The sequence below is a fragment of the Hypanus sabinus genome, chromosome 4 (genome assembly GCF_030144855.1).
Source record: "Hypanus sabinus isolate sHypSab1 chromosome 4, sHypSab1.hap1, whole genome shotgun sequence".
NCBI lineage: Eukaryota > Metazoa > Chordata > Chondrichthyes > Myliobatiformes > Dasyatidae > Hypanus > Hypanus sabinus.
In genome coordinates this window covers 126,731,035-126,747,496 of record NC_082709.1, presented here as the reverse complement: position 1 = coordinate 126,747,496, position 16,462 = coordinate 126,731,035, and the positions used below count along the sequence as shown (strand labels likewise).

At 41.1% G+C, this 16,462-nt stretch overlaps 1 protein-coding gene across 1 annotated transcript; it reads right to left on the bottom strand.

Annotated features, from left to right (window-relative positions):
- Nucleotides 1-226: 226 nt before the first annotated feature.
- LOC132393189 (superoxide dismutase [Cu-Zn]-like) lies at nt 227-14,782 on the bottom strand. The gene is made up of 5 exons (XM_059968128.1): nt 14,714-14,782; nt 4,872-4,965; nt 2,002-2,059; nt 961-1,078; nt 227-542 (listed from the first exon to the last, which is right to left on the bottom strand). The coding sequence occupies exons 1-5, from the start codon at nt 14,780-14,782 to the stop codon at nt 399-401; spliced, it is 483 nt and encodes a 160-aa protein (XP_059824111.1). The 3' UTR covers nt 227-398.
- Between the last annotated feature and the right edge of the window lie 1,680 nt (nt 14,783-16,462).

Below are 16,462 nucleotides of genomic sequence, written 5' to 3'. Positions count from 1 at the left end.
AAAGTTTACAATACAGTTGACCCTCCTTATCCGTGGGTTCTGCATGTGCGGTTTCCACTAAGCTAAAGTCCACCTGCACTGAGACAGGTTAAATAAGGGACGTGAGCATCCGTGTATTTTGGTATCCACGGGGGGGGGGGGGGGTGGTCCTGGAACCAATCCCCCGCGGATAAGGAGGGCCCACTGTATTTCTGCAAGAAAATAGTTAACAGTCAGTTTTCATAAAAATTGAAGGTTTATGGTCAGATTCAAAAATACATTGCAATAAAAACTGAAAAATAAATGTGTGAACCTTCTTTAGAATGGACTGTTTTTATCTTAACCATAAACAAAGAACATTTACCAATGTATCATTACAAAGTAGAGTTCTTAGTCCACAACGCAGATAGCTTTATTGTTTAATTGTTTTCTTCTAAGACTTCCTTTGAAATATTGCTCTGACAAATTCCAATCACTCCCCAGGCTATACCAGATCCATTACTTCCTGCTGTAATGCTCTCTTCTTTGTCAGCTTTGCCTGGGTCATCTTCATTCTGGTGAAGCTTTTAAAAAATGACCATACTTTTTAGTAGTGAAATCAGATTAAAATATTTATCCAAGTTCCAGTAATTTAATATCTGGCATTTTCTTCCCATTGAGTAATATACAGAAGGGCCCTATTATCTATTGTTGTAGGTGGTAGTTGTGTTTTCCCGGGCAATCATCCAGACACATACTTTCAAATTTGTTGGCATGGTAAAAGCATGGGTGCTCCTTTAGAATTTAAGGTTTTAGATAAGTTATTGATACAATAAACCAGAAGCACACTCATAATCCAGTGAGTGAAAAAATGCACCAATTACTATGCATTAATAGGTAGCCAGATACTAAATTTCAGTCATCAATAAGACAATTGGTTCCCAAAATCTGCAATTCTTTGTTTTGCATCTTAGCAATGTGCCTACTCAGCCTAGTACCTACCACTAGAGTGCGTCCAATAATAGAATGAATTCCTGTCAGATGGAAATGTGATACCTCCACATCCAGCTTGGCTAAACCATCTTCATTCACATTTATAACAGCCAGGTCATCTGCACATCTACAGCGAGTTGAAAATATTTTCCTTTAAAGAATCATGTAATTATATAGGAAAAAGAAAGATCGTTTAACCTATTGTATTAATAGAGGCTCAGATTTACTGAGGTAGTGTACTATTCCACAATTTTCACACATTTAAATTTATATTCCACAAACGTATCTATGTTTGTTACGGCAAGCTCTGTTTGCACCACTATTTCATGGCTAAGATAAGCCACCATGCAAAGTACTTATATATTTATTGCTTATATATATATTAAAGTATTATATATTAAATATTATTATATTAAAGTACTTACATATATTGCTTTGTATTTATAGCAATGACTTTAAACTTATGACCATTAATTATTGATTGTATACAATGAAACTACAGATCTGAGAGACCAATGTTGATCAAAGTTCCTGTAAAAAAGACATACCATATGTCTTCTGTTCTTTACTGAATATCATTCTCCAGAATTCTAATCAAAGAAGCAGCACATGCTGCAGCTGAAAGAAATACCTCCTAAGCCTTCCTTTCTTTCTTTCAATGAGGAAAGGTATAAAGCTTCTCAAATATTCCCCCCCCCCCCCCCGCCCCAAACTTTGGCTTCTGCTAACTTGCACTTGTGACAGTCAGGGAACTCACTCTCCTATGTACTTTAAAGAAAGGCTTTTGCCTCTCACCCTGCACCTCCGAAACAATACAAACAAAATGGGGGCCCACGATGCTGAAACCAGGCATGCTGGGCCTACATTATATTCTGCTTCTTTATGAAATGAAAACAAAATACTCCCATGGAACATTGGAGAAGAAAACCAGCTACCATATCTTACAAATCAGTACCATGAGGCTGAACACCTCCATTAAATATGCAAAATTAATACTCACTTAAAGTATATTAGCTTTATTTTCAGCATTGCCTCTCAGATAGAACTTACCTCTTCCCTTGTTGCATTTTGTTGGTTGGATTGTAAGGAGGTCCTGCACTTATCCAATCTGAAACAAATAATTAACTACATGTGCTTCTGTAAATCTAGAAAACTAGAGTTTACTTAGAGAAGTATATAAGAACAGCAAGTATTGATAAATGAGCTTTACAGCCATTCACCTCTTATGAGCTTAAGCATCATCTTTATCATACAGTGACCACAAAAATATTGGATGGATGATACCAGGATTTTCAGAATCAAAACAAAGCTGTTACGTGCCCTGGTACCTCTTTTACAAAATGTTTCTCAAGATACCCACACATATTCTTCAGCCAGTTCCTCAGAAATGCAAGAGTTTAAGTGACATTGAGACAAGAAGCCAAGTTTCACATGAATGAAGACAGTGTGAGACAATCTAATAGGTTTGCTGCTGATGGCACTCTTTTCTTCAGGTGTAACTAAATCCTTCCCCTCTTTGTCATCAAATAGCAAATGCCAGTCTTACTTTAGACAATAAATGCACACATATGGATCACAGAGCTTGAAGCATTCTTGTGATTTCATTTGGACGATTCCCGCTTCTAGATGATGATTGGCACCACCAACCGCACCCTAAGTCAGTCACTCGACTATTCCTACCCTACGGTTCATCACCCAATTTGCATTCTCAATTTATTTGAAAACCAGGAATATATATTACTCAGTTCTGCAACCTATCACCTCTAGTATTATTATTTGTATTACAATTATTCTGCTTACGTACATTAACAGTAGAGTCCCTGTCCTCAGTTCTGAGGGGTTTAACTTTTCTTTAAAAGGTCCACACCAGCACAAAGTAATCATTCTATCTATCTGCCTTTTCTTTTTTTATTTACTTTTAAAGAGGCTCACATGATAATGCTGCTGGTGAAATAATGCATCTGCAGCATGATGAAACAATATTTAAAAAACAAAGTTCAAGGTTCTTAAGTCAATGAATAGAATTTCAGAAGAGTGAGTTTATTTTAAAGGTATCTCCATCAATTTTTAGCAGCATGTGATGATATGGAACTTCCATTTGATCCAGGTTCCCAAATTCACAGCTAGAAGCTTTGCTGGTGACCTTTAGAATAAGGCAAATAATAGGGTAAGATGTAATAAAATTAGACAGTAAAACCCTGACATTCCACTGTCTGACTGTTTGAAAATACTGATGGTTTAGCGGCTGGTTCACCAGTGCTAATTTCATACTCCCTCAAACAGAGTTGGGATCCTCATTTACATGCTTTCTTTAATTCATCAAAGACCCATTTCCGGCACTTCATTAAACTGCAAGCTAACTGAACATGTATTATATTACTGTGGGTAACATATGAAGCATTAATTTGAATATTCGAAAGTCTGGGGGGAAAAATCAGCCAATAGGGGACAAAAATTGTGACCCAAAGGTGGGAGGAGTGAGGAAAGATGGCACCAGCAGGTTCTGCAGATCCAGTGACTTCTTCCAGTTCATCCATGAAACAGCTAATTTCTCTTCTCTTATGTCATTCTTTACTCTACAAGGTGGTTGTGGTTCTATTTGAGTCTACAGTTCAAATTATAGTTCTTATCAAGTAGTGTGTTTAATGACAGACTGTGCAGTCTAGCACTTCACTATCTCCAGGACAGCCTGGAAGACATACGCCCTTGGGGCTGGGAGTTCGGAAGTCAGGGAGCGGCCCAGTTGCCCAGTGATTTTGCCAACTGAAACATAGTGACTGGACAACAGGCAGCATGTTTGCTAATTGCAAGCTAACGTTGGAGGAAGGTCCCTGTACTTGAGCAATCCCTTTCTCTTTCAATGGAAAGAGCCTATCGGTTCTCGAGAAGGGTGTGGTAGTGGTGGGGGGCTTGCAGAAGCGACACGGAAGATTGTAACATCTGAACAGTGAGTTGCTAGTCTCTGTTCTCGTTGTTGCAGGACTGACCTCTCTCTCCCTTGCTTTAGAGAGCCTCTGAGATACCAAAGTGCTGGGTTTGTGGACTGCAGTTTTGATGGTCTGGATCAAAGATTCTGCTGGTGTGGGGAGTGGGAGGGGGTTGTTGCTTTTGCTGCTGCTTGTACAAAGAAAGGGGAGGGCTTCAATGTTTCTATCATTCATTCAATGGGGTATCTTGTTTTGTGGATGTCTGTGAACACAGCAAATCCAGTTGTCTTGATTTACTTACTGCTTGACATACAATGGCCTGAATGACTGAGAATCTTATAGGCATGTATTCAAAAGAGAAATACTTTTTTCCCCTGAGTGTAGGAAAACATTTGGGAGAAAAAATATCACAATCCCCATTCTGGGTATTAGTTTTTTTTAATTCCAGTGTTAACTAACTACAAAGAACTTGAATTTAAATTCCAGTCTGTTATGTCTATTTATTTACTTATTTGGGGACATTGCCTCAAGATTCAGGGGAGAAGATTTAGGATGGAGATGAAGAGAAACTGTTCTTCCCAGAGAGTGGTAAATCTGTGGAATTCTCTGCCTAGGGAAGTAGTTGAGGATTCTTCACTAAATATATTTAAGAAGCAGTTATATAGGTTTTTACATAGTAAGGGAATTAAGGGTTATGGGGAAAAGGCAGGTAGATAAAGCTGAGTTTACGGACAGATCAGCCATGATCTTATTGAATGGCAGGGCAGGCTCGATGGGCCACATGGCCTACTCCTGCTCCTATTTCTTATGTCCTTATTTCATCCTACAGGTCATTTTAGAGATTCTGGGTTCTATCTAATTAACTTGACTCCTAGACTTTTGGGGTATGGGAGTAAAGTTAATCAGCTAGAACCTTGAATCATCTAGAACCTATATAAATAACTTCTGATTTTTTTCTGTAATGTTCAAGCACTAGAAATATGTATGTTATACCATTTGTTATGTCACCAAAACTGTGAACATGGAGTTCATGCCTTCCTGGGGGCAGTCCAGAAAATTCCCCTTTTATGTTCAAAAATCCACCTTCCTACGGAAAAAAAGCAGAACATCACATGTTGGTATTGGTAGCTGGTTTAATGAAAGCTGTTTTTATAGCTTGACAATGCATCAAAAGCATTAGATGACTGGTCCACGTACTTCAAAATGCTGCAAAGGTGCCTTTGGAACTGTATGTTTGTCATTTTACATTGAATTCATTCAAAACGTGCAAATAATCATAGGGGAAAACATTAGGATTTAGTAATTGACATTAGTTTTCATGCCAGTGTGAAAATGGATTAACATTCACGAATAAATTATTGTAGTGCCAAAAGACTTAGCCAAGATATACAAAGTTCACTCAAAATAAAACACAAAAATGCAAATGTAAATTAAATGAAAATAAATAAAATCTGTTTGAAGAGATTTGAGGATAACTGCAAAGATGCATGCAGTAAAAATTTTAAATAAAGGTGTCACAAGCAAAAAAAAAATACATATTTGAAAACAAACAAAGGTGTGGAGATGCTGAAAATCCAAGTAACACACATAAAATGCTGGCCCAAAATGTCAACCATACTATTTTCCATAGATGCTGTCTGGCCTGCTGAGTTCCTCCAGCATCTTGTGTGTGAAAAGTACTTGAATTTGTAATATGGGTTTTAAATCTATTGAGAAAGCCCTTATTCTGCAGTATCAATTCAATGGACAGAAGAATGCATCTGAAGTCCCTGTCCTTAAAATACAATGGCTACTAGTGTTAAGCATTATCTCAGATTTTTGGTGTTTGAATTTTGTGACCTTACAAAAAAAGGGAAAACATTGAGAGAAGTTTAGTGATTGAGAAAAAGTTGACAAATGAAATACGATGTGGGAAACTGAGAAGTCATTCACTTGTTAAGAATTATAATGGAGAAAGACTGTAGAAGGCTGGGGCACCAAGAGATTATGCATTTAACATGGAAAGCTAGCAGATGAGCACAGCAGGTAATCAAAAGGGCTAACAAAATGCTGGCTTTTATATTCAGGAGGTGGAACACAGAAACAGTGAAACGTTACTGCAACCGCACAAGGCATTAGAAAGGCAGATGGAATACTGTGAAAAATTTGGATCTTCTCATTCAAGGAAAGCTGTAATTGGAGAATTATATACTGTAACAGAAAATTCACTAGGAGGTCCTGGGTATGGAGGAATTAAGCTATATGGAAAAGTTGAACAGATTGTGTGTGTACCCATTGAAAAATGAGAAGCAATCTCTGAAATAGGATAAAAGTTAGGAAGATGTCTCCCTTTGGAAACATAATTTGGAATGAACATGGAAATCTACAGCACATTACAGGCCCTTTGGCCCACAATATTGTGCCGACCATGTAACCTACTCTAGAATCTGCCAAGAATTTCCCTACCGCATAACCCTCTATTTTTCTAAGCTCTATGTAGCTAAGAGTCTATTAAAATACCCTATTGTATCAGGGTATTGATGGCACTGCATTCCAGGCACCCACCACTCTGTGAGAAACTTACCTCTGACCCCTTGTACCTACTACCAAGCACCTTATAAACTATGCCTCATTGTGTTAGCCACTTCAGCCCCGGGAAAAAGCCTCTAGCTATCCAAATGATCAATGCCTTTCATCATCTTATACACTTCTATCAGGTCAACTCTCATCCTCCGTTACTCCAAGGAGAAAAGGCTGTTTGTTCAACCTATTCTCATAAGGCATGTTCTCCAATCCAGGCAACATCCTTGTAAATCTCCCCTGCACTCTCTGTGGTATCCAAATACTTCTTGTAGTGGGGTGACCAGAACTGAACACAGTACTCCAAGTGGAGTCTAACTAAGGTCTTACACATATAGCTGTAACATTACCTCATGACTCTTGAACTCAATTACACAGTTAATGAATGTTAACACATCATATGCCCTCTTAAGAACACTGTCAACCTGCACAGCAGCTTTGAGTGTCCTATGGACATAGACCCCAAGATCTCACTGATTCTCCACATTGCCAGGAATTTTACCATTAATTCTGTCTTCAAATTTGGGAGAGAAGGGCAGCAACATTGACGAGGAAATTTGGATCAGTCACAATCTCAATGAATAGCAGAAACAGGCACAAGTGCTGAATGATTCACTTATTCCTATTTCTTATGGAAGCAATGCCAGTTGCTGCTGACATTGAAGAAAGCTCATTATCTAGCAGGCAACAGAGTGAAGACTTTTGCTCTTCTAATACCAAGAAATGTTTTACATCAATTACTTGGTATCATCAAGTCAACTGAGCAATCAGTGACAGTAATGATTTCTCATGGACAGCAAATCAGAAAACAATATAATTTTTAACTATTCATTTTTCAGTGTTAAGTCTCAACACAGCCTGCAGTGCCCATTGAGTGCACTATGTACGGAGTCTGCAGTTTGGTAGGGTCCTTCAATGAGGCAAAGGCAATGTGCAGTTTTTTTATTCAAAAAGATCAAAATATAGTACAGTAAAACTCATAATTCATTACTTGTGGGACTCTACACTTGTATTTTTTACATGTATCTCAATAATCTAAGTCATAGGTGTCAAACTCAAGGCCCGCGGGCCATATCCGGCCCGCGAGATCATTTTAGATAGATCTATTATTTTAATTATTAATGGCCCGGCGATATGAAGCCTATGATTGTAAGTTAATACCAATCATAAAAGTAACGCTTGCTCAGCAGTCTTCTTCATAAGAAACTGAATTTGTGAAGTGAAACACTTTGTAGTTATAGCACATGAGACACATGAGAACAGGCTGAAAAAACGGAGGCAATGAAAGCTGTGTTTGCACGCGCCCGACTGATCCGGCCCACATGAAGCTGCATTTTGCCCAATCCAGCCCGTGACCTAAAATGAGTTTGACACCCCTGATCTAGGTTCTCCAGTGAATTTGGTGAGTTTAAAAAAAGAGCAGGAAATAAAAGCACATCAGAACCTGGTTTTCGCTGCATTCTCAGCTAAGAAGTGAAAAGTTGGACCCAGCTGCACTCAGGACCGTCAGCCCACTTCTAATGTAGTGGTCACCAACTTTTTAAGCCCAAGATCCCCTACCTCGACCTTAGTGAAAGGCAAGATCGACCATACTAAATTGGTTAGTCACACGCATACATACCAGGCAGAAAAGACCGGAAGTAAAACCCCACGACCCGGAAGTAGAAGTAATGTATGTACACCAAGGGTCACTACCCTTTTTTGCACTGCAGACCAGTTTAATATTGATAATATTCTTGCGGACCAGCTGACCAGTGGGGGGGGGGGTATTAATCACAACTGGAATATGGCTATACTCAAAGGAGGTTCTTTATGTCCAGTCTATTCTGCAATTTAGTCTTCGTGGCTCTCAGCACTTAGCTTCTGTCCCGCTTGCTCATGTTTTTTCAGCTGAAAAAACTCAGTGGGTTTGTCTTTAAGTGCAGGGTGCTTGGACTGAAGGTGCCGAAGCAGTTTTGAGGGCTTCATTGCCTCATTAGACAGCCTCTGGGCCTGAACTCCAGCCTCTCACCCGCCCGCTGCCAGACGCCTCAGCCAGTTGCAGCTGGTCGTGGGTGGGGTGAGAGGACAAGGTGAGGGTTGGAGGTCCCTGTGCTGGGGCTGCGGCAGTCGCAGTCCGGAGAGAGCGACTGACCGACCGAGCGAGGAGTGCGACAGGGCGCGTGCCTGCCCCCCTTGTAGGATCTATCGGCCAACAAAAGTTTGGCTGGAGGGATGACTTTCAGTAGATCGCAGTGAGGTAGCTGCTCTACTACTTATGGAACTCTGAGCCTGAATTAGGTCGTCTGTGAATATTTTAGCACCGAGTTCCTCACTAACATTTGGTGTGCTAAACAGGTTTAGAGGCGGCGCCCATCTGTCTGCGCTCCAGGCCAGTAGCAACAGTACTTCCCGCTGGCCAACAGTGATCCCTGGCATGAGGGTATCACTGCATTTAGGCAACTGATGACTTCGCGTGTGTTCAAGTTCAACAGTGGGCGTGACAGGGAATGAGGAAAGTTGCAGCTGACTCACATTGTTTCATATCGCCAAATCATATCATTTCCTCACGGCCCACTGAAGTACACTGTGTAGTGTTACGAACCCCGTAATTGGGTTACTTCCCAGCAAAGGTAGAGGCATCCGTTGGAGTCTGATGATACTATTATTAGTAAAAATACACAAAAATAATATCAATGCAAATATACAGATAATATACGTCGTCAATACTAAACCTAAAAGTGTGGGCATAATAATCAATAAGAAATAAGCTCTATCGTTGTCTAGGGGATAATGAATTGTCCAATGGAAATCTAAAGTTCATTTCAGTTCATACAGGCTGCAGCCGTTGTTTGTTTGTCGCTGTGTTGCAATTGTTGGAGAGAGAGAAATAGAAGAATAACTTGCAGACTTTCCTTGGTACGATCTTGATCCGTATCCGTCCTTTAGCTAGACCGTTCCGTGGGGGACTCGCCACCCAGGCAAGGATGGACACACACACAAGCCCCCCACTGGTCTCATACATTTCTTCTGGTGTGTCTGAGGGGTGTTCCCTAGACACATCTTTTATCCTCACTCACGGGGTCTCAGATGTCAATCAGGTTGGGATGATGCAATCCCTCAACCAGACCACTCGGGCTGCCCCGAGTGGTTTCAATGAATAGTACAGTACTCAATACACAATTCCTTCTCCAAGAGACAATAGCAGTAATCAGTGGTTCCGTTCCGCTTGTGTTAGGAGACATTCCACCTTGTTGTGTATTCTGCGTTGTCTATAACAGCTGCCTTTTGCTGTGATCCTGCGTCTCTCTCTCTCTCTCTCTCTCTCATTTCTGATATGATGTGTTTCTCTCCCATTTCCTGGGTCTCAGGCTTGAAATAATAGCGATCTTGCGGTTCTCAAAAAGGAGGGGCAAGCATTGGTGATTCTGTACCCTTCTGTCCATCAGATTTGCTCCTCATTCGTAACAGTAGTGCATGGCGGGGAGCTACACACATGTGCACTGGGCAGAAAGAACAGAACTAAAACCCCACAACCCGGAAACAATCTCTTGTGTATTTGTGTATTTATTTTTCATTTTTTTCGGGATCTACTGGGAAAGTCTCAACGATCGACAGGTTGGCGACCACTAGACTAATGAGTGAGCCAGATGCCAAAGTAGCATGATTGCTAAACAATTACTTTTTACTGTACCTCGCCTTCTGCCAGCAGGAAGTAGCATGGAAGGGCACCTGAGAGCTGGCACATCCTAGACCACCAGAGGCATAGGAAGTGCCATCTGCTAGAGGAACCTGAGCATCATCAGAACTCTGCAGTCCACCTTCATGTCTGATTGTGTTGTTTGGCAAATTTAAGGAGATAGTCACCCTACCACCCAAGAAAGTGCAATTAGGGTGGCAGGGTATCTGCTATACAGGCTTTTAAAAAAGCAGAATGGGTAACAGGGGAACAGAATCCATACCTTAAAATTGCCGGACAGGTTGATAGGGTGGTTAAGAAGGTGTATGGTGCGTTGGCCTTCATTAGCCCGGGGATTAAGTCCAAGAGCTGTGAGGTAATGTTGCAGCTCTATAAAACTCTGGTTAGATCACACTTAGCAGTACTGTGTTCAGCTTTTTACCTCATTATAGGAAGGATTTGGAAGCTTTAGAGAGAGTGCAGAGGAGATTTACCAGGACAAACACAAGGAAATCTGCAGATGCTGGAAATTCAAGCAACACACACACAAAATGCTGGCGGAACGCAACAGGCTAGGCAGCATCTATAGAGAGAAGCACTTCTCCAGCTCTGTATCCCTTTTGCCAATCACCTGTCTGACTCTCAGCTTCACCCCACCCCCTCCGGTCTATCATTTCGCATTTTCCCCTCCCCCTCCTACTTTCAAATCTCTTACTATCTTTCCTTTCAGTTAGTCCTGACGAAGGGTCTCGGCCCGAAACGTAGACAGATTTATCAGGATGCTGCCTTGATTAGTGAGCATGTCTTAGGAAAAATGCCAGAATGCCATTAAATTGCTGTTGAACATCAAGATCTGTTACCTTAGAAGGCACTTCTCCTAATACAACTGTGGTATGATTGTGATATCCCTCATTAGTCTAATTTAATTTTGTTTTTGTAGCTTGTCTCTTATTGCGAGTTTTTTTAAAATCTCTCTCAGGATCTGGCCTTATTTGTGCCATTTTTCCTTTATATGTATTGACCAAACTGTAAGAATTTGCACGGTCTCAGGTTATGTTTTACCAATTATAAATTGAACTTTTATAATTAAATATATAGTCTGAGAGAATGAAGTCACAGGATTAAGGCAGATAAGGCCCCAGGGCCTGATGGGTTGTGCCCCAGGTTATTGATAGAAGCAAGATATGAGACTGCCAGGGCCTTGACCAATACCTTTGCATCCTCTCTAGTCATAAGCAAAGTCCTGTAACACTGGTAAGTAGCTAATGTTCCATTATTCGAGAGAGGAAAAAAAGTATAATCCTGGAGACAATAGACTGATCAGTTTCACGTTAGTGATAGGGAAGTTTGGTGGGAAGGAGTCTTAGGAGAAGGATTTATGAGCATTTGGCTTTGTGCAGGCAAGCCATGTCTTCCCAGTGTAATTGTTTTGAGGAGACAATGCTGATTGATGAAAGTAAAACTGTGGATGTTGCTGCATGGATTTTATTATGGCATTTCACAAGATCCCTCATGGGAGGCTCATCTAGAAAATGAACATGCTTGGGATCCACGGTGAATTAACCATTTTGATTCAGATTTGGCTTACCCATAGAAGATATAGTGGTCAATGGACTTATTCTGGCTGGAGGTCTGTGACCATTGGTGTTTCATGAGGCTCTGTAGTGTGTTCTCTGCTGTTCATGATATACATAAATGATTAAAAACATAGATGGATGGACGGCATGTTTGCAAAGTTAAAATTGGTGGTGTTGAGGATAGCATAGAAAACTCGCAAAGGATACAGTGGGATATAGTTAAGCTTCAGATATGGGTGCGAAACAGCAGATGGGAGTTTAATCCAGCCAAATGTGAAGTATTGCACTTTGTGAGATCAAATACAAGGAATAGTACAGTTAATGGCAAGCCCCTTAACGGTGCAAATGTGCAGAGGAAGCCTGAGATCCAAATTCATGGCTCCCTGAAAGTGGCTATACAAGCTGATAGGTTGGTAAAGAAGGTATATGTCTGTGGTTAAGAAGGCATACAGTGACCTGGCCTTCATCAATCGTGGGATTGAGTTTAAGAGCTGAGAGGTAATGTTGCAGCTATATAGGACCCTGGTCAGACCCCACTTGGAGTACTGTGCTCAATTCTAGTCACCTCACTACAGGAAGGAAGTAGAGACCACAGTAAGGGTGCAGAGATTTACAAGGATATTGCCTAGATTGGAGAGCATGCCTTATGAGAATAGGTTGAGTGAATTCGGCCTGTTCTCCTTAGAGTGATGGAGGATGAAAGGTGACCTGATAGAGATGTACAAGATAATGAGAGGCATTGATCATGTGGATAGTCAAGAGGCTTTTCCCCAGGGCTGAAATGGCTAGCACGAGAGGGCACAGTTTTAAGGTGCTTGGAAGTAGGTACAGAGGAGATGTCAAGGATAAGTTTTTTTTACGCAGAGAGTGGTGAGTGCATGGAATGGGCTGCCGGCAGTGGCGGTAGAGATGGAAACGATAGGGTATTTAAAGAGACTCCTGGATAGCTACATGGAGCTTAGAGAAATAGAGGGCTATGGGTAAAGCCTAGATAATTCTAAGGTAGGGACATGTTTGGCACAGCTTTGTGGGCCAAAGGGCCTGTATTGTGCTGTAGGTTTTCAACGAGGGGTGATTGATAAGTTCATGGCCTAAGGTAGAAGGAGTCAATTTTAGAAAACCTAGCGCATTTATTTTTCAACATACAGTAGTCCCCTCCTACACTTAATTTAGTTCAGTGGTTGTGGAGCATACAGATCCTTCTTTGTAGAAGTTGGCGTCTTGGACCTCCAGAAGTGCTCCACAGCAGGGGTGATTGATAAGTTTGTAGCCTAAGGAAGGAGATGAGTTATACAGCTCTCATTACATGCACGTGCAGTTCAAATCTTTGAGCGACTATGCAGAAAACTTGAAGTTAATAACATCTCCTTCTACCTTAGGCTACGAACTTATCAATCACCTCTGCAGTGGACCACTTCTGGAGGTCCAAGATGCTGACTTCTAAGGATCTGTGTGCTCCACGACCGCTGGACTAAGTGTGTAAATGTAGGAGGGGACTATGTTGAAAAATAAATGTGCTAGGTTTTCTAAAATTGACGCCTTCTGCCTTAGGCCACAAACGTATCAATCACCCCTGGTATGTCATACATGCCTAGATTAGCCATAGAATTAAGCTAAAGAATCATAAGGTAATGTTGCAACTTTATAAAACTCCAGTTAAAAGTTTTACATTGAGTTTTGGTTGCCCCATTATAGGAAAAATGGAGACTTTGGAGAGGGTGAAAAAGAGTTTACAAGGATTCTGCCTATATTAGACACGTGCTTTAAGAGGTTGGACAAACTTCTGTTGTTTTCTCTGGAGCAGTAAAAGCTGAGGGGAAATATGATAGGTCTGTAACATTATGAGAAGCATAGATGGCCAGTATCTTTTTTCCCCCCAGGACTGAAATGTCTTATACCAGAAAGAATGTTTTTTAGGATGAGAGAGAGTAAGTTCAAAGGAGACGTGCAAGGTAAGTTCTAGGAGCCTATAATCTACTGGCGGGGATAGTGGTGGAGGCAAATATAAAGTTGTTCGAAAAGCTCTTAGATAATTACAATAATGTATTGGAAATTGAAAGATATGGGCATGGTATAGACAGAAGGGACGAGTTATTTGATTACTAACTTAAGGGTGTATTCTTGTGCTGTACTGGTCTACCCAGGTTGGGTGGCTCCCTACGGAGGTACAGGGCTTCTGTGAATTCCCTCCCAACCTTGTGCACTGATATCGATCCGTGCTGCAGAAAAGCTGAAGACCCAACTTGTCGAATTCAAACACAATTTCTACAGTTCATCGGAAAACAGCGATTAACGCCGCAAACTTTTGGTGTAAATAAAAATCTGTACTTATTTAAAATTTTAAAGAAAACTAAAACGTTAAGAAAACAGCATTTGTGAAGAGTTCTGACCCTCTTCTTTCAAAAGTTGCTGCTAGGCTTACAAACAATATTAGTCACAATCAAATCAGATCTGAAAGCAGAACACTCGAGGCTCTGGCCATCGTCAAATCAGATATGTTAAATTTTTCACCAATTCACCCGAGTCCGTGGACATGGTTTATAAAGAAGCGGGAAACTGGTAAGCTTCCAATTAATGGCGCTGTTTGTAGTTCCGCTTTTGTTTGTTCTCGAATTGAAATTTGGAAACTGTCGCCGCCTTCACGACCACGCCATCAGCAAATGATTACACTTGCAAAATAAGGCAACACTGGGCTTCTTTCGGGTGTCAATCATTCAACTATTTGGAAGTCAGCCGACGATAAGAATTTGAAGATAACCGTATTAGGTACTGAGAATGGGTACAACCTGTTTACTGAGATCGGTAAGGGAGATAAAAGCCGAAAAAAAATCAAAGGTGGCGTATAAAACTTTCTATACACGGGTTTCCACGTGAAACCGCGGAGGGAATTAACACCATCACAACCAAGATTCAGAAGACAACCTCATTCAGTTTCTTAAGCATGGAATCCAGCGCGGCAAACAGTGGAAATCCCACTTTTCTCCCATTGTTTACCCAGATGTTACCTTTAAAAAAAGCGTGACCTCGATTTGAAAACTCACATTCAATTCGAAACGGACGACGCCAAATGCACGAAAGAAACCGGTCAGTATACAAATAGCCTTCACCATGCTGTCTCAACTACCCCCAGCACCCAAACGAGGCTCGTCCGCACTTGCGCCGAAAGCTCCAGAGCAACGCGTTTGGGTGTCAAATGCATCAATTCCTGTAAAAATGCGCGTTCCCATTTTGCAGAATAACGAGATTCCTACTCACCCGCATTTGGCTCAATTTTTAGAATTTCGTTCATGACCTATATTTATTTTCAATACAACACTCCGGGAACGAAGAACTCCTCCCCCGCGATTTTCGGAATTAGCCCGTTTCTTACTGGATACACTGTGGCGCCTGCCTTTTTCGAAGGTACCGGAGCATTGAAAGATTTTGAATTTTTGTGTTTTATTCTTAAGTTGGATGTCGCTTTTTATACTGTCAGTATTGAACTAGCCACATTTGACATTGATAAAGTCCTGAGTTAAGAATTAAAACTTGTAAAAACGCCCAGTAATGCCAGTTTTAAATGGAAACGTCGAGATCAAATAACGTAGCATCTGCCAACAAAACTACCCTGCAGAGTATTTTACACTGTGATCACCCTCTCTGCATTTGATTTTATAGAGTGGAGACACGTCGTGAATACAAATTCACTTAACCGGGAGAAATGCGAGTGCATTGCTACTTAACGGCACCTGTAAAGACTAATATGATGTGGGGGAGAAAGAGAGACTCCCCTCCATTGTTCGCTGGGTGGAAGGACAGGGCTGGACCAGAACACCACAGCCATGCCCCTCAGACACTTAGGCTATATTATTTTTCCTCCGAGACTTCTTCCCTCCTGACTTCCTAACTATATGTGCAATGTTGTATGCTGTCAGTAGCATAGAGGAACAGTTTCATTTGGTAATATTCATGAGTGTTTGAAAGATAATTAATCTTGTAAACAAAGCTGATGGAGAGGAACCCAAAATTCGTTCTGAAGATCAACTGGCACTTTTTCCAGTCGTGTGTACATTGATTGTAGTAGGGGCTGTATGTTTGCATGGCAGTTCAGCATAATACTTCACAGCAACAGTGATAGTAAGATCAGGATTGAATTCCACCAGTCTGTAAGGAGCTTGTATGTTCTCACAGTTACAGTATGTTTCCACCAGATGACGAGGTTTCCTCCCAAATTACAAAAGGTGATATGCATGGATTAGGGCTAGTAAATTGTGGCACTGTATAATGTTTAATCCTAATCAGGTTGCTCCTCCTTGCAGTATACCTCCATTCGGCCTAGGCTTCTATTACCAGTACTTGAATTTTGTTCAGACTTTGAACTCTTTCTCAAATACTGGGTTTTAAAGTAACTATTTCCTTCTATTCGCTCCACCTATTCCTTCCTAAAACACTCATTCATTTCTCACTTCTCCAGTTCTCATGAAGAATTATTTGACCCAAAACAAAGACAGTTGATTACTTTCAAGGTCTGCGTTTGTACTTGGTGTTTAATTAGTTGTCATGAGTGGGGTAGCACTTCTGATGAAGGGGCTTGTTATGTCCATTCCTGGGCAGCTTACTCACCTTTGGTCCCCATTGCATATATAGCTCTCACCTGTGGCTCCACATGCCAGTACACCACTTCAACAGATGGGTTAAACTATTGAGGGATGAGGGTAGTCAGCAGCCTCAGACCCTGGAGATACAGACGTGCCTGTCCTTGCATGCAAAGTTAGCACCAGTGGACTGAGTGGATAAGATCTACAGTGGGA